General features: G+C 41.3%; 1 protein-coding gene across 1 annotated transcript in view; it reads right to left on the bottom strand.

Moving 5' to 3' along the window:
* The window catches only part of LOC309963293 (aldehyde oxidase 2-like), a gene marked incomplete at both ends in the record, with an annotated part of 100802 nt that overhangs the window by 10375 nt on the left and 66164 nt on the right, over positions 1-24263 (bottom strand). Inside the window, 4 exon segments of the mRNA XM_082841587.1 lie at positions 18753-18941; positions 19054-19119; positions 21659-21773; positions 23394-23442. Of these exon segments, the coding sequence (XP_082697713.1) occupies positions 18753-18941; positions 19054-19119; positions 21659-21773; positions 23394-23442 (419 nt within the window).

Here is a 24263-nt window from a genome sequence, read left to right as displayed (position 1 = left end):
GTTGGCTCATCTGCCCCAGAGCCATCTGGCCCCCATATGGGTTACCAGAATATTGACCTAAAACAAATAGACTGGCAGGTATTTCTCCAGCAAAAATGGGCTTATTCAGGATCAGCAAGCACACTCTATTATTTAGATTTTTGAGGCTTAGGGATTCAAGAAACCTGGCATTCAATCTCTCCACATAGGAATGATGATAGGTTAAGGTGAAAACTCTTTGTTCTTGTAAACTGTTTATTCAGAAAGTAGTTTGAGGTGACTTGCTAAGTAAGTAATATTATGGATGACCACAATATCTACATTATAACATTCAAGGTATTTATTAATAAAACAAAAAAGAACCTAACAGAGTTAACTGTGATGGCATATGGTATAATTGTTAGTTATAGGATTATTTAGGAAGGACTCTTTATTGCTTATTAATTCATACCCTTTGGTATACTAAAATGCAAAGGAAATCTTTTCCTTGTTCCTAAAAACAAGAAATCTTACTGATAACCCAGATTTAAATGTTTCTGTGTTAGAAAATTATCTCAAATATATGTTGAACTGTTGCTTGACATATTTACATGGCCATCTTTCTTTGATGTCTTTTTATAAACCAAATTTTACTTTTTGGAGGCCTCTGTGTGATGTAAAGTTATTTACCAAAAATAAAAAGGCAACTAAACTAATAGAACTGCTTTACTATTATTATTATTATTCAAAGTAGTATTAGTAGCAGCAGCAGCAGTGTACTACTACTCTTAATAGTAGTAGTCACTACTACTACTGCTACTAATTGGTGTGTTCTATTACTATTAATATTAATACACTGGTCATAGTAGACCTTATGTTTATAGAGGATGTTAATGTTTACAAAATATTTTCACATGCACTTAATTTTATTTTTAATTTATTTTAAAAATATTTATCGATTTATTTATTTATATTGGCTGTGATGGGTCTTAGCTGTGGCATGCAGGATCTTTTAGTTGTGGCGGGATCTAGTTCCTGGACCAGGGATTGAACCCAGGCCCCCTGTATTGGGAGCTTGGAGTCTTACCCACTGGACCACCAGGGAAATCCCTCACATGCATTTTATAACTTTCCACAGAAACTTTCTGAGTAAGAAGGACTGCTTTACTTTCAAAGTAAGCTGACAATGATTGTTATTCTTCCGAAAGAAGGCCATGGACTACTGTTAAGTAAATATAATATCAATTTAGCTGGTGAGGAAAAAGTAGAACCTTTTTTCTTAAGATGCGTTTCAGGTTCTACTCTTAAAATGCAGTATTAAAACTGTCTTGGAGGATTTCCCAGGTCCTTCTGGGATAAAAATAGTTTTCTTTTAAAACATAGCTTCCTTTTTCAGAACCTGACCAGTTGCAGGAGCTGTAGCCTCAGGGGACATTATACAATAAGGCTTACCCACAACAGAGATTCTTAGCACTAGGTGACTTGTTATAGGAAATGTAAAAGTGAAATTCTCCATCAGTTCTCTATACCTATTTCTTAGCATTCAGTTCACATTTTAAAATACAAAAATGCCATTAAGAATTTTCAGAAGCCAAGTAAAAAGGTTAAATAACATTAAGAACTTTGGTGTTTTCTAATTCAGAAAGACAAATGCACCCCAATGTTCACTGCAACCTAAGTATCCATCAATAGGTGAATGAATAAAGAAGATGTGAGATACACACACACACACACACACACACACACACACACACACACACACACACACGGAATATTACTCAGCCATAAAAAAGAATGAAATACTGCCATTTGCAACAACATGGTTGAAACTAGAGGGTATTATGCTTAGTGAAATAAGGCAGACAGAGAAAGACAAATACTGTATGTTATCACTCATATGTGGAATCTAAAAAGAAAACAAATGAATGAATATAACAAAACAGAAACAGGGCTTCCCTGGTGGCACAGTGGTTGAGAGTCCGCCTGCCGATGCAGGGGACACGGGTTCGTGCCCCGGTCCGGGAGGATCCTATGTGCCGTGGAGCGGCTGGGCCCGTGGGCCATGGCCACTGAGCCTGCGCGTCTGGGGCCTGTGCTCCGTGGCGGGAGAGACCACAGCAGTGAGAGGCCCGTGTACCGCAAAAAACAAAACAAAACAAAACCAAAACAGAAACAAACTCGCAGATGTAGAGAACAAAGCAGTGGTTACCAGTTGGAAGAGTGAAGTGGTGGGGAGGGGCAAGATAGGGGTAGGGGACTAGAAGATACAAACTAAATATGTATAAAATAAATAAGCAACAAGGATATATTGTACAGTACAGGGAAATACGGCCATTATTTTGTGATAACATTTTTAAAATAAATTTTATTTATTTATTTAGGCTGTGTTGGGTCTTCATTGCTGCATAAGGTCTTTCTCTAGTTGTGGCGAGCGGGGGCCACCCCTTGCTGCGATGTGCGGGCTCCTCACTGCAGTGGCCTCTCTTGTTGCGGAGCACGGGCTCTAGGCATGCGGGCTTCAGTAGTTGCGGCATGTGGGCTCGGTAGTTGTGGCTCGCGGGCTCTAGAGTGCAGGCTCAGCAGTTGTGGCGCACGGACCTAGCCGCTCTGTAGCATGTGGGATCTTCCCAGACTAGGGCTTGAACCCATGTCCCCTGCATTGGCAGGCAGACCCCCCAACCACTGTGCCATCAGGGAAGTCCCTTTATGATAACTTTAAATAGAATATAACCTGGGACTTTGCTGGTGGTTCAGTGGTTAAGAATCCACCTGCCAATGCAGGAGACACGGGTTCGAGCCCTTGTCCAGGAAGAACCCACATGCCATGGAGCAACTAAGCCCGTGTGCCACAACTGCTGAGCCTGTGCTCTAGAACCCCCGAGCCACAACTAATGAAGCCCGCGTGCCTAGAGCTCGTGCTCCGCTACAAGAGAAGCCACCGCAGTGAGAAGCCTGAGAACCGCAATGAAGAGTAGCCCCCGTTCACTGCAACTAGAGAAAGCCCGTGCACAGCAACGAAGATCAAATGCAGCCAAAAATAAATTTAAATAAATAAATAAATTTATATTAAAAAAACATTTCAAATAATTTTCTAAAACTCCATCTTAAGGTTTTGTTGACTGGTATAGGGGATGATAGAAATAAGATAACATGGTTGTCTAGAAAGATAACCTGGCCCTATGACCCTTATCTGAAGAAGGTGTAGGGATCCAGCAGGCAGTGCTGGGAGCACTATTGGTTCTGAGTGCCTTCTTCCCAGAGGATGCTGTCACTTGTCCAACTGGAAGGTTAGATGATTCTGCCATCTGAGTGTTGTGCCCACTCAAAGTGAACCTGCCATGTGAGATGCTTGACCTAACCCTTAACTGGTGGAGTCAGCCAATATTTATTAAAAGAATCTGTCGATTGTTGTATTTGTCAATTGCCCAATTGCTTTAGATCAGTTTGTGACCATCTGGTCAACTGTGGAGACCACTGGAGATTATCAAAGTAAGCCACCAGCAGACTGTTAGCATTTTAGAAAGATCACTTTGGGGGAAGGGAGGTGTGGTGGGCTAGAAGGTGAGACCCCATAGGATTCTATTTTAACCAGGGCAATATATACCTCTTACAATGTGTTTTGTATAATTGCTTCTCTTCTTCCTCCTATAGATTTTTAAGCTACCTAGATTCTGGCAATACCACTTTGGGGTGGTGTATCAGGATAGGGTAGGGGTGGGCAGCCAGATAGGGGAATTTTAAAAAAGCTCTTTACATAGTTCTGATATGTTCACGCTTGCTTCTTCCAGGTGCTTAAGGGAGTGGGGAGAAGAGCCTCAGGGCAGGAGAGGGGACAGGGTTTTGTTGTTGCTGTTGTTTTGTTTGTATGTACATGGTATCTCCTCAATGTGTATACATTGTGAGAAACTTGAGAATAGGATGTTGAAATATTAAGCCCCTAAACTTTGATTCATCTAGTCTTTAGTTAAAAATATAAATAAACTATTGTCACAATGGTGTTTGACAGGCTTGAGGAGGAAAAAATCAAGTACTTTGCATTTTCAATATACTGATTTGGATAAGCCTTGGAGAACATTTATATGCCAGCAATTTCTTAAGCACAAGGAACTAAGATACTGAACAAGTGGAAAAAGGTCTTGCTTGTATTGGTACAGGCTCTGCTCTTGTAATATTTGCTAAAAAAGGAAGAAGTTCCTCCTTAGTTATACATTTAATGTTAATTACATCGGGCTTGTTCAAAGTTAAGACAAAGTTCCTTGCATCTTCTCCCTGGAATGTAATTGTCTACTGGTTACATTTAGTCAATAAGTTATATTTGTTGTAGGATATGAAATTTATTCAGTTAAATTGTAAATGAACTGTGTTCATCAATTTCATCACTATATAAATTGTGTAGCCTCTTCTGACATACAGAAAAATCTCAGAGTCCTGTGTCTGTTTTTCCTTGCTAGCCGTGTATCACTGTCTAACTTTAAAAATATTAAACCATGACTCATATAATGTACAGTGAGCAAGATCAAAGATATAGTCAATGAGGGAGCCAAGATGAAGACACAAGTTCAGAGGAAGATATGAGAAACTGATACGGAAGAAAAGAATGCCAGAATAAGATTACACAGTTAGACAAAAACAAAACAAAACAAAAACAAACAAACAAACAAAACAAAAAACAACCCCAAACCCAAAAAAACAAAACCAAAAATCAAAACAAAACTGGTGAATGTCCTACAGGGCAAAAAAACTCCTGAAACCTTTGGGGTTATCTTTTCCACTCTACAGAAATCATTTGCTGTTTGTCAATGTTCTACAAGTTAACACCTGTATTAGTTTCCTATTGCTGCTGTAACAAATCACCACACACTTGGTGGCTTAAAATAATACAGATTTATTATCTTACAGTTTTGGAGGTCATATGTCCAAAATGGGTCACACTGGGCTAAAATCAAGTGTCAGCAGTGCTGTGTTCCTTCTGGAGACTCTAGGGGTGAACCCATTTCATGGCCTTTTCCAGCTTCGAGAGACTGCCTACCTCAAGACATATCTTTTCGGAGGATGAACCCTACTAAATAGTGGATACATAAATTTCCATTTCCCTAGAGCAGTACTGTCCAATATAACTTTCTGGGATGACAAATATGGTCTCCTCTGTGCTGTTCAATATTGTACCCACCAGCCACTCATGGCTTTTGAATACTTGAAAGGTGGCTAGGGTAACTAGAGAACTGATTTTTTAATTTAATTAATTAAAATTAAAATCTAAATAAGCCACGTGTGGCTTACGGCCACCATATTGGACAGGGCATCCCTAGAGCATCAAATTACTCATTAATGGGTTTATTAGTTCTGGAGTATGACTTTGAACCCTCCCACAGTATTTTTTCCCCTTATTTCCAAGTTTTGGAAAAAATTTCAACATGTGCAAGTGACATAAATAGTGACTCCAACAGATTAAAATTCAATAACAATGTAGCCTGATTTCTCTGTTAAGGAACTAGTTTCTTTATTTTTACCTTCCTTAGATCTCCTCGCTCATGAATATCTGAGTTACACAGTATAGGTTTCACAACTATCGAAACTTTCTGTTTGAATAGAGCATATTGTTTGCTCTTCCTTAGTCAAACATGTGTTAAGTATCAGTTTGAGATAGACCCTGTGGTAAAGGATGAGTAAAATACAGTCCCTGACACCACAGTGGACCCATTTTCTAGAAAGGGAGAATACACGTGTAGACAAATAGTTGGTGGGAGAGAAAGAAGAACCAGGTACAATAGGGCATAAAGGAGGGAAGGTCACATCCACCCCAAACTGTATCTGTCTCAGCAAGAAGGTTTATTGGCATGGTGGGTTGAATAGTGTCACCCCAAATTCATGTCTACCTGGAACCTCAGAATGTGACTTTGTTTGGAAATAGGGTCTTTGCAAATGTAATTAGTTAAGATTAGAGGTCATACTGGATTAGGGTTGTTCCAAGTCCAATGATTGCTGTTTTAATAAGAGAAAGAGAGAGAGCTGGACACAGACACACAGGGAAGAAGGCCATATGATGATGGAGGAAGAGATTGGAGTGATGCGGCTACAAGCCAAGAAGACCAGGCGCCTCCAGAAGAGGCAAGGAGGGATTCTTCCCTAGAACCCATGGCCTTGCCAACACCTTGACTTCAGACTTCCAGCTTCCAGAACTGTGAGGAAATAAATAGTTAAGCCATTCAGTTTGTGGTCATTTGCTACAACAGCCCTAGGAAAGTAATACCTTTTTTTTTTTTTTTTTTTTTTTGGGCTGCGCCGTGCAACTTGTGGGATCTTAGTTCCCTGATCAGGGATTGAACCCGATCAGTGAAAGCACCTGATCAGGGAAAGCGCCAAGTCCTAACCACTGGATCGCCAGGGAATTTCTTTTCTTTTTTTTTTTTAAGGAGAGTAATACAATTGGAAAGATACTCTGTAGCTCACAGAACTGAGTGCTGAGCTGAAGAAGCCAGGCTTCAGATGTGTAGGAACAGGGGTACCTCTGAGGATCTCAGCTGCAGAGCTCATGTACTCTCCATGCCTGGCCCGGCCATCCAGGCAATCTGCTCCAGTGGCCTTTTAACCTTGTGTACCTCACTCAGGAGTCTGACTCTCATCAGAGAAACTCTGAGCTGGCTTATTCTGTGCCTTTCCCACAGCCCTCCTGGAACACATGGAGTGGAAGACAGGTAACTTCTCAAAGGAAAAGACCCCAGTCAGATAAAAATGACAGATGACCACTATGCCAATGTTAGCACCATCCTTTTTGGAAGAAGAAACTGTACTGTTGGATGCTACTCATTTAGCCAAGGAGGGTGGGTGGTTACAGATGTTGAGAAAGATTATCCTGGCAGCTCCGTGCAGAGCGGTTTGGAGCAAGAGTAGCTAGACAGCTGGTGACGTCAGCCAGAGTGAAGTTAAGGGAGCATGGGGGCGTCTCCTGCTGCCATGTCTGTGCCAAGGAAAGAACGCTCTCGTTTTGCAATCTGCGGTTTCTTAACATTGACTCATTCAATGTTGTGTAGGGAGGCTGAGAGATGCCTTTATTTTCTATCGCCAATTATTTCCGCCTATTTTTTTACTTCTTTTTGGTATCTTGAAAGTCAGAAAGCTTACTTTTTGCTACTTGTCTACCCAGTTATATGAGACGATCAAGTGTTTTTACTGTTCCAGGGTGGAGCTCAGAGCAGATTGTTTTTCCTTTACGTGAGAGAAAACCCACCCAGAGAAGCCAGGCTCTGAAGGCAAGTGTACAATGCCTCCTGTGCACCCAAGACCCAAGGGGGAAAAACATAGAGCCCAGATGAGTGTCAAGGGTTACAATTTCTCACTATTATGGGCACCAAGGTACTGCTGACATGGAAAAGGGGGTGGAATTGTCTAGACAGAGAAAGGGGGAACAGCATCTCACTCAGTGGGTCCAGCAGGGGTAACAGGCAGGAACCACCTGCTTGTCCTGCTGCCTTAGACTCCCCCTGACATGCTGACATTTGGCCTTTGTGTCCCATCCATCTGTGGGGTCAGTCAGGAGTAGCTCTAATCTTGACAACAGTGACTGGGCATTCTGGGACCAGCTATTCCTGAAGGAAAGAAAAAGGTAAAAAGTAGCTAATAAAAGTGGTTATACTCTGCGCTTGTGTACAAATTGGCTGGATGGGATGGTGGTATGAGAGTTTTTACACTGTATAACTTTTCATATTTTTTTAACTGTGTGAATGTGTTACTTATTTAAAAAATTTAGTAAGTTTTATTCTTTAACAAGGCTTATAGAGCCCAAAGAACTGGTTTTTAGTATGTGGCTTCAAATATGTCTTTTAAAAAAAATGTTTTATTCATATCCATGCCACCCAGATTTTAGTGCATCAACTAACATGAATAATTTTTATTCAGACCCCTCTGTTCTTAGTGCTTTATAGTTCTCAACCATGACAAACGTTAAATAAATACCCAGTAACCATCCTTAGCCCTAATACACCAAATTAAAATAAAAATTATATTCACCATCATTTAAAATGATACAACTGATAAAACACACACATTTCTCACATTCATATTCGATTACACAGTTAAGGATTTTTTGTTTTTAAACTTTTTTCTTTTTTTTTTTTTTTTTGCGGTACGTGGGCCTCTCACTGTTGTGGCCTCTCCCGTTGCGGAGCACAGTCTCCGGACGCGCAGGCTCAGCGGCCATGGCTCACGGGCCCAGCCGTTCTGCGGCATGTGGGGTCTTCCCAGACCGGGGCACGAACCCGTGTCCCCTGCATTGGCAGGCAGACTCTCAACCACTGCGCCACCCGGGAAGCCCAAGGATTCTTTTTTAAAGAGCCAAAACATTTTTTCTTTATTACTTCCAACTTATTTTACCTTGGCTACTCCCACTAAGTTCCCCAGCTCTTCAGCTCATGTGTGCAAAAGTCTTGTGTAATTTTTTTGTCCTGCCTGTGACCCTTCTGCTTCTGTCTCCTTTCTCTTTGTGCTCCTGCCCCACTTCCTCCCTTAGACTCCTGTGGCCCAGTGAGACCTCCAGTCAGCCTGTGGACAGATGTGTCCCAGTCACTTCAGTCAGACATACTCATGGCCTTCAGCAGCCCTCAGCCTCCTCCAGACTGACTACATGCCCAGTCTTTGCCTTCCCCCCCAGTCACCCAGAGCTCCCAGCTCAGCCTCACCTCCTCTGTGCATTCATTCCGGGAGTCACTGCAGATGAAGGCTTGGTGAGCCCGATTGTGGATTCTGGCTGACAGGGTGTCATTTTTCCCTCTTACTTTCTGGTCAAATAACGCCTAATTCATATGCTGGTCTCTAAAATGCAGATTAGTTGAATTTGATGGATCCTGCTTGTTTTTTTTTTTAATGATATGTATTTTTTTAAGTTTTTTATTTATTTAAAAAAATTTGTTTTGCTGCATTGGATCTTTGTTGCTGCACGCGGGCTTTCTCTAGTTGCGGCGAGCGGGCTACTCTTGGTTGCGGTGCACGGGCTTCTCATTGCGGTGGCTTCTCTTGTTGCGGAGCACGGGCTCTAGGCGAACAGGCTTCAGTAGTTGTGGTACGTGGGCTTCAGTAGTTGTGGCTCACGGGCTCTAGAGCACAGGCTCAGTAGCTGTGGCGCATGGGCTTAGTTGCTCTGTGGCATGTGGGATCTTCTTGGACCAGGGCTCAAACCCGTGTCCCCTGCATTGGCAGGCAGATTCTTAACCACTGTGCCACCAGGGAAGTCCCAATCCTGCATGTTTTAACTACAACATAAAGGTGATTACAATTTAGAATTCTTTTACTCCATGTTACCCACTTCAGTATGTGGGAAAATGAGCAATTATGTATTTCTGAAACTGATACCAGATTGCATATTTTTCATAAACAAATTTAAAAAAATAAAATGTTTTGTGATCATGTTATGAAAACGTTTTTACATTGCTTTTTCCCTCCAAATTCCAAAACAATGTTAAGCAGTTGAATAGCTGACCTACCATGAGGAAAATACTCCTTTCCTGTCAGATGCAATACACAGACCCATAGCTACTCCACAGTAAAAACAAAACAATACAAATGACAGTTAAAGACTCAGAATGCAATTTCTATTTGCATTTTGTTTTAATTGCACAGCACGGAGAAAATTCTGACACATAGAAATAGTCGTAAGTGGTAAAGTGGCAAGAGGTTTTTTTGGGGGGGGTTTGTTTCATTTCATTTCATTTTTTTTATATTTGTCTTGCAATTTGAAGATGGTCTTTATTTTAAAGTCTGTACAAAAACTCAACAACCTGTTCATTCATTAGTGGTCTCCGATTTGTTAAAATATGGCATTTAGCACATCTGAGTGTGTGTGTGTGTGTGTGTGTGTGTGTAGCTGTCCTTTATTGAGTACTAGTGTCAGGCATAATACTATGCACTTTATATACCTTGTTTTATGTAGGAATTAGAGTGGACTCGCCATCACATCCATACCTGGGTGTATGTTGTTAAATTACTATTTTATAATAACTTAAAACAAAATTTTAAATGTTGCCTATTTTGATTTTTGTGGTTGGTATTGTGAGAGGAGAAACAAAAGTCTCATTTATTTAGTCTGATTTAGCAAAACTATCAATGCAAGTTCTCATCTGACAAAGCACAATGGAATTAAACATGCATATGTTAGCCCACAACTTGTGGGTTGTTTTAGACATTTAATTGGAAAATTAGCATTTGATGAATAAACTTTGTTTTCTTTGAATCTATAATGTTATTCTCTTTTGCTTTCAGTTTTTCTAATGTTGCCCATTAAGTGTGCAGAAAAGCAGAAGTTTAATTTTCTAACAACGAAAATACTTGTTCCTTTTTATCAGCATATATCTCCCAGGTAGTTTTGGTGGCCACTCTCCAAAGTCCTCAGTGCTTTGTATTTTGTGCTAAGCAGCAGTACAAAATTGTAGCAGTTGAACTCAACGAATACAAATAGACAACTCTTCCAAATAGCACTGGTTAATTATAAGTGCAGTAATCAATAGATTTTAATTTGATGTTTTGCACTCAAGTTGTAAGTGACTCTCGAAAGAATCAGGGAGTAGGATCTTTAAAATATCTTAATCCACTGCATTTCCATTTAAAGTTTTATTTTAAAATAAAAAGAAAAACTGCATGTTGGGTAAAACACCCTGAACTTTCCTTTGTCAGCATCCAAAGCCATTCACATTTAGTGCTGAAGGATTGAAATGTTGGATAAGATTTGAAGAGAAAACTTGATTTACACACTTGTGCAATCCTAAGATTCCACAGAGCACAGCTTGAAAGCCACTGGACTAGCTGATCTTGTCATTTTGAGTAATAATCTTTCAGCTTATTGATCTTACCTTTTAGGAAATGACAGCAGTGTTATGCTATAGGGATAGACCAGGGTTTAAATGTCTTAGGATCGTTTCTTGGGATCTAAGAAAGAAAGCAAATTAAATACTTAATATCGTAATGCCATTGCAATATTTCACCAGGAAAATGATATCGAATCTGTAGGTTTTGAAAAATTTTTCTGATGGGAGGTGGCAGGATTTTCCTGGGGAATGGGACTGTACCATTCCTTTCAAGTGACAACTCTGAAAAGACAGTGGGTCAGTGTTGTCATCTCTGCTACCTGTAATGTTGCTAATTAAGAGCGCACTTGGATTCGTTACCTATCTTCTCTGCTTCTCAGATGTGAATCCTATGAAAACTTTTGGGGGAGGAGAACAGAATGGGGAAAGTGGTTAGGCTGAGTGTTGCTTGGAGCCTTTAGACCCAGACTCCTTTGCAGTGATCCGAGAACAGCCCTGTCTACACATTTAGCCAAATGATTTGTGTGGTGCACACAAATCTTCCTTGTGGTTCTTAACTCCTGTCTCTGCTGGGAATTCTCCCTCTTAGGTTTGGCCGAAAAGCAGAACAAGCAGAAGATACATTCCCTGCCTCCGCTGCTGTCATGTTTTTGCTTGCAGAGTTGACTTTTAGTTACAAAGGTGTTAAAAACAAAAAAAAAAACTTCCCATAAATAATGAAAAGTTATGAAGATTCCGGAAAGCTTCTCCTGATATTTATTTCACAAAAATACAAAAAGATGACAACAAACACAAATAAAAACACAGCCCGACCCCCAGGATATCTTTACAAGTTTTATTCTTACTGTTTGCTTTTAATCTGTATCGAAATGTAAATGGAGGGCTAGTTTGCCCTCCTCAAAGGGATTTCCCTTATTCTCTACCTAACTGCTGCGCTGGGAGTTACTTGGCTATCTTTATTGAGAATCAGCCTGTTCCACCTGGGCTGGGCTGGCTGCAGGACAAATCGACCTCGTCTGAGGTAGATTCAGGTCAACTCTTCTGCTAAAGGTGATGGCAACTTTTAGTCTTTTCTAAAACCTGCTTCCTATTCTTCTCTCTAGACCTGGGTTCCTGGGGTGCCCTTCTACTTTGGGACTCAGATCAATACTCATTCTCTAGCTACCCCAGCCTTCTTGGGTCTCACCCACTCCCTAGCTCCTTGAGTGAGGACACAACTTTCCTTTTTTCTCAAGGATCCCAGCTCTGGGACTTAAACTGCTCTTCATCGGCCCTGGCTGATGTTCCCTTTAACTTCTCCCTTGTTTGGGGCCATCATTCCCTTCCTCCTTCCTCCTCTTTCTCCCTGGTTGGTTCCTTTTTTTTTTTTTTAAATATGTGTATATATATATATATATATATATATATAAATTTATTTTTTTATTTTTGGCTGCGTTGGGTCTTCGTTGCTGCACGTGGGATTTCTCTCTAGTTGCAGTGAGCGGGGGCTACTATTCATTGCTGTGCGCGGGCTTCTCATTGTGGTGGCTTCCCTTGTTGCAGAGCACAGGCTCTAGGCATGTGGGCTTCAGTAGTTGTGGCTCACGGGCTCTCAGAGCACAGGTTCAGTAGTTGTGGCGCATGGGCTTAGTTGCTCCGTGGCATGTGGGATCTTCCTGGACCAGGGATCGAACCTGTGTCCCCTGCATTGGCAGGTGGATTCTTAACCGCTGCGCCACTAGGAAAGTCTCATCCTGGTTGGTTCTTGATAGCTATGATTAAGGCAATATATCACTATGGCTGTCAGAGATACATCTGTGCCCAGTCTCACTGGTTTCAAGGCCTAGTGTCATCAATCCAGGATTGTTAATCATCCTCATTGGGCAGTAAAGGATGAATTTAGGAGGTTCCGTTGTCCCAACTCTGCACATTCCTAAGAAGGGGTTAGCCCTTGACCAGCTCGTGGGAGATAACACCTCAGCCCTCAAAATAACCTGCCTATGGGAGTGTTTTTGTTTACCTGAGGCCTTGGGCCATGTGATATCACTTGACCTGTGGAAGACCTGGACACTGAATGACTAAGGTCAGCTATGCAGGTGACCTCTGTCTATGTGACTGATCACTAATGAAACTCCTGGACACCAAGGCTCAGCTGAGCTTCCCTGGCTGGCAATACTTTGTGTATCTTCTCCCACATTGCTGCTGGGAAAAGGAGGTGCTATCTGTGTGACTCCACTGGAAGAAGACAACTGGAAGCCTCACCTGGTCTCTCCTGGACTTTGCCTTATGTGCCTTTGCCTTTGCTGATGTTAATCTGTATCCTTTCACTGTAATAAGCCATCACCATGAATTTAACAGCTTTCTGAGTTCTGTGAGTCCATCATTGAAACATCAAAACTGAAGATAGCCTTGGGGACTTCTGACTCAATCATCATCATCATCAATGTATATTGACCATTTAATATGTGTGACAACTGCTAAATGCTTTTCATGGTTCTTATTCAAACCTTATAACAATGCTGTAAAGAAACTAGAATTATTCTCTCCACAAACGTCTCCCCTCATTTTATAAAGAAACTAAATGATCAGAGAGGTTAAATAAATCATCAAAAGTAGGGCTGGGATTGCAACCCAGGTCCCTTTGACTCCAGGGCCATGTCTTAAACACAAAGCTAAAAAAGTGTGTCATAACTCCTTTCCCTGACCTGATAAGATGGCTACCATTTTCCTTTTTCCCATTCAGCGTCACTTATTCCCTCCCTGGTTCCACATTAAATATGTTTATTCCAGGATGCCTCCAGCTTTACCAGACTAAAGGAGTAACCTTCCAGAGACCAGGTAGGAGAATTTTTAGATGCAAAAATACACATTCACTGGGACTTCCCTGGTGGCGCAGTGGTTAAGACTCCGACCTCCCAATGCAGGCGGCCTGGGTTCGATTCCTGGTCAGGGAACTAGATCCCACATGCATGCCACAACTACTACATGTTATCGGGGTAGGTTCCAAAACCGTAAGGAAAAAGAATGCAGGCTTGTAGGACTGTCAGGACATCTCCCCATACCTGGAGAAATGCAAGGCTGTGTATGCATAGGATATGGGGTTGGGGACTAGTGTTTGGGGTCAAACCATCCAAGAACAGTGCGAGTAAAGCAGGCTGGCCACAGCACAGGAAATGTTCACATGCCTTTCCTCTTTCATCTGGCAGGAAGGGCTTCCTTTACTGCACTAAACAGGTGGCACTTTGAATGCTGCCAGCTCTCAGAGTCTGTGTACCTAGAAATGCAAAAGAAGCAGGGAGGGAAAATGAGACATGGGTACTAGTGATGTAGAGGGAGGAGAGCAGGTGGAAGGAGGCTGTTTTAGGGTTTTCCTTTTTTTTAGTTTTTTTTTTAATTGAAGTATAAATTGATTTACAATGTTTTATTAGTTTCAGGTGTACAACATAGTGACTCAATATTTTTATAGCTTATACTCCATTTAAAGTTATTACAAAATAGTGGTTATATTTCCCTGCACCGTACAATATATTCTTGTTGCTTATTTATTTTATACACAGTAGTTTGTGTCTCTTAATCTTAATGCCCCTTCCCCAGGCCCTCTCCCCATTGGTATGTTTTAGGTTTTCAAAGTGGGGAAGGTAAATGTCTTTAGAAACAAGACACTCGCCAACTTTATAGAATAACAGGGCAGGACAAGTTCTCCAAAGCAGTACTTTTCTAATTTTTAAGGTTGTGGAACCCTTCATGTCTCTGAGTCCTAAAGATTTTTTAAAAAATGAAATCCTTGTTTCTAAGGAAGTTCCTAATTTGAAAGTGTTAATTAGGCATTTTCTGTATAAAGGAAATTTCATTTTTTTTCTTGTGGAATTTTAAATGACTACACAAAATACATTTTCCAATAATGTTTCTTTCTCCCATCACGAAAAAGGAAATTTTGTATAGAAATGATATTTCTTGTGGTATCTGTTTGAGCCAGGCTGCTCTGTTGGGCTCAGAGCAGAAACTATCACCAGCAACACTGTTCTGACCAAGTTAACCACCTAAGAAAGGGATACGAGCAAAAATCAACAACTCTGATCAAGGTTACCAAAGCCACACTGGTAAAAAAACAAACCACTTTTGATATGATTATTCAAACTGCAGAAATTTTTATAACAAAAATGCTCCAGCCTTCTTACAAATGTCTGCTTTTCATTGATGCTGAAAGTCAATTACCCGTGAAAAACAGGCTGCTAAATCTTAAGGGCTGTTTTTTCTGCTCTCAGCAGTTCAACTTGATTTAATGCGGAAAACTCTTTTTAAGCCTTTGGGAGAGGTATATTTTGAAAAACGTCATTAACAGTTATAGGTATTAGGTGGAGACCTTAACTGTAATATTTACATGGTGACTTGTATTTACACAGTATTTTTACATGCATTATTTTACTTAATTCCAAAGGAAAAATACTGACTGTTTGACCCTGATTTCTGTTTAAGAAGTAGCTATATCCTGGCTTTTATTTACCTTATGATTATAAGAAGCTTGTTATAAGACGAGGTTTGGGACTTTCCAATGCTCATGTTCTAGTACACAGACCTGACCGTCTCACCTTCTTACTTGTCAGAACAAATTCTTTTGACAGAAGCATTCAAAGGCCAAATACAAAGAGTGTTAGTATCTATATTTCTCAAAAAAGATTTTTTTTCATAGTACAATGTTGCATGCCAGTGTGAAGCATTATATATCTCAACTAAAAAACCACATTGGAGTTCGACCAAATGTAAATGCTAATACAGGCTCAGATTTGCTCCAAGGTGCTTTAAAGAAACTGGTCTGTGTCAAGAGCCAGGCTACAACAATTTCAGGAGACCTGCTGTGTGAGTGAACTGTAGTTTCCAAAGATCTGAAGCAGCAGACTTGCACTGTGATAGGGGCTAGTTGCCAGCAAACTGCTGATTGGATAAGGACTATCCGGGTTTCACCCTGATGACGTGAAGATAAAGTTGCTTGGCCACACATTTCTATTTCTTTTCTCTCTCTGCCACGGAGAACAACAACTGCAGCCTTTCAGTTACAAGTTTTTTTCCACCAGGGAGTCAAGATCAGAAACTTACAAAGAAGGCCATTTTGGAGGACTACTTAGTCCCAGGCTACTTTGAATCCATAGAAACTGCCACAGGGCCTTTGCACTAGCTGTTCTCCGCCTGGAACACACCTTTACCAGCTTTACGCTTGCTCCCCCACTTCATAAAGGCCTCGGCTCAAATGTAAATACTCCAGAGAAAACTTCTCTAATAATCTAAAATAATCTATCACAAGCTAGCCCCCTACTCTTCTATTTTGCTTCACAGTATTTATCACCACCTGAAATTGTAGGTTTCTTTATTTGTTTACTGTCTGGTTTCCCCAATAGAATGTAGGCTCCATATGGCAGAGATTGACTATCTCACTATCTTTTTAGTTACCGGCAGTGCCTGGCACATGTAAAGGGCTGAATAAGTATGCTAGATGAATGAATGATTGCATGATAAATGATCAAAGCTGGGGCCACATCTCATACCCTTTTGACTGTAAGAAAAGGTTAAGTTAGACAAGTTTATTCTGTTGACACACAGGGATAACCCACAGTTAGGCAAGCGCTTATAATTTACAGTAATTGTTTGTCTTCCCCCTCTGGTATACCATAAACAACTAGAGAGACGGCGCCTTTGAGTCTAGTTCACCACTATACTCCTCGTACCTCAAACTATGCGAGAAGGAAAGTATCATTTAATTTGATTTGATTCAGATATGAATTTGAAGATATGAAATTTGATTAAGATGTGAAAGGTGAGTAGGGGGTTAGCCAGGTGAGGAAAAGCAAGAAAATGGTTCCAAGCTGTGGGAAGAGCTGGTGGAGGCCTCTGTCCTTGACATGAGGAACAGACAGAAAGCAAATGTAACTAATGTGGAGAGACAAGGTGGGGTAGGGAACCCCGTGTGGCTGGGGAAGTGGGTGGGGGCCAGCCATGCTGGACTTCGCAGGTTTATGCGTTTGGCAGGGCAATGTAAACAGGTTTATCTTTATCCTAAGGTCAATGGGAACCTTTTCGCCTCTGTACATGCTAGAGTGACATGATCATATTTGTCACACCACGTTGCAGTGGGTGTAAGGAGACCAGTTAGGAGGCTGCTTTGACCCAGGCTAGAGAGATGGTAGTTGGACTTAGAGTCTCTAGAAAATAAGCTTCTTGAAGGTAGCGATCACTCTCTGTTTCATTCACTGCCATATTCCCAGCACCCAGATCAATTCCTGGCACCTATTAGATACTCAGCAAATGTTTGTTTAATGAATGAGTGACATAGTGGTTAGAAATGTAGGAAATAGACTGGTGGAAAAGATTGTTAGGGGCATGGTGAAGGACTAGCTACTGAGTATGAGGGAGAGAACTGTCAGGCCAAGTCCAAGGTTTCTGGTTTGTGTTACTATATGGATAAAGGAGTATCGACATTTCCTGTGACAGGAAGTGGCAGAAGAATCTATGTTTTGTGCGTTTCTGGATCTCTCTGTTAAACTAAGAGTCAGGACTTCCTCCTCTTTGTCTCTCTTGGGAGGCCCCACTCAAGGCTGGCTTCTGGCTGTCCTCTCCTCTGTTGGTGTACAGCTGAGGAGAGGGGGCCTGCAGGCCAGAACAGAGGAACCCTTGGCTCACGGAAGTCTTGTCAAGGATTTGAAGAAGCCTATATTCTCATTGATTCAAATAGATGTGAGGTCAGTGGAATGGCTAGGAATATTGTGGGTCAGGATGAGAATGAAAGATAAATGGTCTTTCTCAACATGTTCTAAGTAGCCTTAATAACAAGAGGCTTATTATTAAGAAGTTAAAACTTCTGCCCTGCTCTTGCCTCCAAAACTTATTCCAGTGGCTATAAATAAAGATTATGAGGGGCTTCCCTGGTGGCGCAGTGGTTGAGAGTCCGCCTGCCGAGGCAGGGGACGCGGGTTCATGCCCCGGTCCGGGAGGATCCCACATGCCACGGAGCGGCTGGGCCCGTGAGCCACGGCCGCTGAGCCTGCGTGTCTGGAGCCTGTGCTCCGCAACGGGAGAGGCCACAACAGTGAGAGGCCCGCGTACCGCAAAAAAAAAAAAAAGTTATCAATTTGCTACTCCTAGTAAGAAGTCACACAATAGATTTTAAAGAAAAATTTAACAATGCATCTCAAACCTAAATGAAGTTTCTACTCCAAGGGTAGTTTTCACATAATCTGCATACAGCAGTGCAAACAAATTCTGACTTACTTTAATTCGCAATTTCACTATTTTAGCAATTACTCAGGGTTGGTGTCTTTGTTTCCTGGCAGTATTGACATTTTGGGCCAGATAATTTCTTGTTAGGGACTGTAGTGCATCGAAGGCTGTTTAGCAGCATCCCTGGCCTCTACCCACTAGTAGTAATATTTTCCCCCAGTTGTGACAACCAGAAATGTCTCCAGACATTTGGTAGCTGTTCCCTGTGGGAGCCAAATATCCCCTCTCCCCCAGTTGAGAAATGCTGCTTTAGATCCATTTCTCAGTATGACTGAGGACTCTGGGCCCCTCAGAGGTGAGTGGTTTGCTTAACATCATAGGGAATTGGTAGAGCTGGGCAGGAATCCAGGTCTTCTGAGCCCTCGGTCCGGGATTGTGTCCATGCTGCCGCTGCTTTCTAAGATTTCAGTAGCATCGTGCCTTCAATCCCATTTAATATTTCAGTCTTCAGGTTCTTAAGTGAGAATGTCTTAAGTGAAAATGTTATTCTATCAAATTAAAGCTTCTTGCTGAATTTTAGAGTTTTCAGTGAAAAAGAATATTAATAAATAAAATCCCAGGATTGCCATTGGGCAGATCATCTATCTTCTCTGAATCTCACTTTTCTCTAGGTGATTCATCTCCAAATGGTAACAGTTTATCGGGATTGGGTCCTGATAACCATTAACCTCTATCTTTTATTTCGTCCACCTGCATTCATTTACCAAGCTACCTGATCCATCACATTGTGTAGTAGTAGGTTTGGATGCTTACCTTGGATGAATAGGCGGTTAGCGGGGTTTGTGATGATGGCAACGTGGAGACATTAAGCTCCTCTGGGACATTGCTGATGGTTGGAATTCTGTACTCATCTGGACCTCGAGAGTACAGGACACCTTCTGGGGAGTATTTCACCTCTTCAGTGGTATAAAGGCCCATTCCCTGAATAAATAAACCTTCAATCTGAAGGGGGGAAAATGTCAAGCTCTGTGATATCGTGTGCCTTTTAGAAGGCCTTTACCTACCCCAAGTGGCTCTCAGGAAGCAGCACCCATCTTGGTGGGCCAGCACCTACTTGCCGAATATCAGTGGCCGGATTTTGACTGCAACATGCATCCATGACGATGTCTGTTCTGATTTTCTGCCAAAGTTAAAATTACCTGACCATGAGAACTTGAATTAAAAATACTATTTTAAGGTTTATTAAATGGTCCCAATTTATTCCAGGACTCGGGCTGGTTAATTAGCACTGCATTGAACCCCGTCAACATTAGAGGTGACGAGACATCTGCTAAGCTCTTCAAATTTAGTGCTAGGACTGTCAATGACCCCAGAAGGTCTTCTGCATTCGTGGTTTTGATTCCTCTCAGGTGACTCCAAAGTCCACGGCATGTTGGTGTGTTTGAGCGTCTCTTAGTAAATAATTGAGCCTGACTATTCATCTGATTCTCAGCCTTGATTCGTTCTAATATAATCATGAGCTCATCTAGTCCTCATAATGGTTCACTGTAGGTGGTATTATTGCCTTTTTATTGAGGAAATCATGTAGTCACAGCGGCTTGTATGAATTTGGGGATTTGCAAGATCTTGGGTGTATTAAGGGCGAATGTTGAGACCAATTTACTTCCTTCCCTGAGAAAAATCACACTAATCTGGCCCTTCTGTTGTGTCACTGGGCATGTGCATGCAGGCTGTGAAGGAGCCACAGAAAGCCCTATATGGCTGTGGTCTATCTCAGGAATATCTCTGGGCTTTCCTTCTCCCCCATGTCCAGTGTTTGTTCCAACATCATCATTCACTGTTTAGGCCCAATACCTGGGCTCCTACTTTCTAGTCCTTTGAATGGGAAATTCTCTTTTGATTCAACCATTGGCCTCTCAGACAACCTACTATGGGCACTGAGACCAACCTTCGTCCATTCTCAACCTGGATAGGGCAGGAGATTAGACACACCCCAGAGTGAGTTTTCAACTTATTTCCATCTTGAAACCTGGTGTATTTTGCATTATAGGTATTGGAAAATGGGAAGAGATGGCTGTGCACTAGCTGAACCTTCAGATGGTTTAGTTCACCAACCACAAATAGCCACCAGCAATAAGGCCTGTCATTTTATTTCTCTGATTCCTCTTTAAAATCAGTTTTGCCTCTTCAAAGAATGAACTATTTCAAGGGACCAAAGTGATACTGAAATGACTGAACCTTAAGCTATAATAAGGAAGGCACAGGGAAGACCAAATCTTAACTTTTCTGGCACCCCAAATTCTGGAAGATCTCCATGAGGTTCATTTCTTCAGGATTTCTACCAAGACCCTCAGGTGGAATTGCCAGATAAAATAAGTATGTCCCATATAGTGCATGGAGCATGTTTATACCAGAAAATTGTTTGTTGTTTATCTGGAATTCAAATTTAACTGGGAGTCCTATATTTTTATTTGCTAAATCTGGCAACACCTCCTTTAAGGTGGAGGATCAGACAACTAGTTGATTTCTAAAAACAGCTTCCCACCTAGTGTAGAGCCTCAAATGGGTTACAGGGGTGCCAAGATACAGACACAGGCTTTCGGAGGTCCTGGGGCAGGACACCCAGGTTGGTCACCTGCCAACATGGCTTCCTTGTTTGCAGTAGTGTGCTGTGCAAATATGATCATTGTCTATGTGTGCCAGGATGTGAAAAACATCCAGAAACACAAGTTTTAAAATAATCATGTGAGTAATCTGTGATCCTAATTTCATGAGTTTACTTCTTCACAATGATCTAGAATGAAAATGGAGACATAATATTAATGTGCCCTAAGGATAAAATTGAGTGGAATGTGAGGGCAGCTGCTCTCCAGACATCCCTTCATTTATTGTATTTTTTTCTTATTTATGTAATATCTAAGCAGTGGGCAAGTTAACCAACAATGGGGCAATAAAAGACATTTTGATAAAATTTATAGGTCAGTATTTGCAAAGTCCTTCCCATTTTTACATGGACTGACTATTTCTATTTTGGGGCAAGGTGGTTCAAGATGATGTTAGAATAATTAGTGTATGGAATTTAGATGTGTCATCGGTACATCCTGTAAATTTCCTATACTTTGGATTGTACTATATTCTATTTAAGGTTTCTGTAATCTCTCTGTTTCTAGAATGGTACCTGGGGTTTATCCTTTATGGTGGAAGTTATTAGTTTTTGGTTAAATATGACTCCCTGTCTCCAATAAGGGTGTTTTTTGGATGCTCAATTAAATAGTAAACACAAAAATTATTTTAATTACCTGCCCTCCCCTCTCCCCCAGTCTATTTCTTTAGGACCAGTAGTACCTTTGGGTTAATTGACTTTGGGGGAATATCACATTGCTATGTGCTTTCAAAACTTTTACTCAAGACAATTTACTAAATTACCTAGTCAGATAGATAACTTGACCTTCCTTTAGGAATAGACCCTTTTTTGGAAAAAAAAAAAACTTTGCAATGGAATAAAATATTTAATGCATTTTAGGCTGTCATGAGCAATTCCTTCTGTACTTCTTTTTGAGTGGAAGTTAGGATAAAGCTGAATTTCTAGACATTCCCATGGAATTGAAAGAATCTTGTCCTTATCGTACAAGTATTACATAATGAAATTGGGTTATTAGTGTAAACATAATTTTGTTGTTGTTTTTACTTGCTAAGAGGAAAATTGTCAAATAACTTACCTTGTGAGCTCCTGTCAGGCAGTCACTTTCAATCTTGGAACAGGTTACTCCATAGACATAGTAGGAAAAAGGGTCTCCTTTTCCTTTCTCCCGGTCCATGAGGGCCTTGTAGCCCCTGATGGAAGAAATAAAACCCTTTAGCTTGGGAGGGGAGGTGCAAACAATGTTGATTTGTTTTAAATTTACCAAAGTTTTAATGACAGCATTTTATTTGATTGATGTTCATTGTGACTGCTTTTAAGTTACCCATATTTACAGTCTAGCTACTTACAGCAACACTAACATTTGCCTCCATTTTTAAAGAGGATATGCTTTGTGCTGCAGTTAGGATGCCAAAAAGAGAGAAGCCAACAAACTGTTTCAGTCCAGACCTCACAGCGTTCTGCATCTTGAGGGTTTAAGGTTTGACTTTTAGATCTGCACGTTGAAAACCTCAATTGATTTTTATTAGGGTTCCCAGAGGGACCCCCTAGACTGCGCTAACCAAACTCATAGGGGACTGGTGGTGATTCAGGGCTGGTGAGAAAGGGCCGGTAATTCGATGTGTTTATTAATGGAAGATGGACCCAGCTAGAGGGCTGATTTGCCCTCTTCTTGGATTACTGAACTCAGGAATTTGGAACTTATTACGTACAGGGCACTGGGCTGGCCCTTACCTCCTTTCTTCATGAGGATTTTCTATACTCGTGTGTGTGTGTGTGTGTGTGTGTGTGTGTGTGTGTGTGTGTGTGTGTCTGGTTTGTTGGCTTGTTTCATTTGATTGTAAAACTAATGTCATACACTTCCCGCGTTTGACAATCAGCTCCCCTCTTTGTGCTTCATTTAATTAACGTGCATCTACTGAGGACCTCCCACTGCCAGGCACTGCACCCAGGATGCCTGGTGATGACCGTCCTATCCATCCTATCCATCCCTCCATCTTTTTGCTTTGTTACCAACAATAGAACCCATTCTAATATTTTTTTCTCCTCAGCTGATGCACTAACAATTTCCTTCTGACTGAGTTCAGAAGTCTAAGTTAAGCATCCTATCCATCTCTCTTGCCCAGCAAGGAGCTTCAAACTAGAAAAGTTTTATGGTAAAGGGAGGGAGATGTGTAAAATTGAGTTGCAACTTATTTCTAATGATATTACTACTCATAGTAAAGAATAGTAAATAACGATTAGACATCGTAAGTTATGTTTATTTTTTTACCAAATAGGGGTATTTTTATTATTTAATATTTTTTGGACATAGCTCAAAGGCCTATTCAAAGTCATGGAATTTGGGGCCTAGAAGGAACCTTAAGGATCACATAATAAAAACTTATTTTATGGGCTTCTCTGGTGGCGCAGTGGTTAAGAATCCGCCTGCCAATGCAGGGGACAAGGGTTCGAGCCCTGGTCCCAGAAGATCCCACATGCCGCGGAGCAACTAAGCCCGTGCGCCACAACTACTGAAGCCCGTGAGCCACAACTACTGAAGCCTGTGCGCCTAGAGCCTGTGCTCTGCAACAAGAGAAACCACCGTAATAAGAAGCCCGCACACCGGAATGAAGAGCAGCACCCCCTCGTTGCAACTAGAGAAAGCCTGCGCCCAGCAACAAAGACCAAACAGCCAAAAATAATAAATAAATAAAAATAAAGTTTATTAAAAAAAAAAAAAACTTATTTTACAACTGAAGGAACTGAGGCCCAGAGTGATTTGATGGCCTCATAATTTCTTAGCCAAGTCAAGGCATTATTGTAATTTTTACCTGGAGTATCCAGTGGCTGAAAGACTGATTATTTGTTCAAAAGCAGTTTCTGTGTGCAGAATGGGCATATTTAGTCAGAATAAAATAAACATACCATCTGATAGGTGAGAAGGAAAATATTCTGTATATCAGAATTGACATCTGACAATTGTTACTGGTGCTTTGTAACCAATAATAGAACCCATCCTAATATTTTTTTCTCCTCAGCTAGTGCACTAACAATTTCCTTCTGATTGAATTCAGAAATCTAAATTAAGCAAGTACAGTAGAATCTTGCTGCACATCTGTGGTGTAGGGGCTTAGTTCACAAGATATTTGGAGCTTCATTTCTAAGTGTTAGAACTCTGGTAAGTGTGTGTGCAAGTGTGAGATAATTGTTCTAATGAAATAAGATACAGGACATTGTAAAGTTGGATTAAACAAGTCTTTTCCCTTGAGATATATTCAGTAGCAATTAGACTTTTTAGTTTTCTTCCTCCCTTCCCAAATATCACATTTTTATGGCTTAGGAAGGCTCAGTCTTTTCTTTCTTATTTAAGAAAGAAAAGAGGTGGGCTTCCCTGGTGGCGCAGTGGTTGAGAGTCTGCCTGCCGATGCAGGGAACACGGGTTCGTGCCCCGGTCTGGGAAGATCCCACATGCTGCGGAGCAGCTGGGCCCGTGAGCCATGGACGCTGAGCCTGTGCTCCGCAACGGGAGAGGCCACAACAGTGAGAGGCCCGCGAATCGCAAAAAAAAAGAAAAAAGAAAAGAAAAGAGGTAAGGCCTCTGGTAATTCTTCACACACTTCTGTTCCTCCTCTCAGCGATGCAGTTCCCTGTGCTCTCTCTCCACTCATACCTGGGATACATCATGGAGCAGTTGTATCACC

Source organism: Leucopleurus acutus, assembly GCF_964270905.1.
Source record: "Leucopleurus acutus genome assembly, chromosome: 6".
NCBI lineage: Eukaryota > Metazoa > Chordata > Mammalia > Artiodactyla > Delphinidae > Leucopleurus > Leucopleurus acutus.
This window is presented reverse-complemented; position numbering and strand designations above follow the sequence as displayed.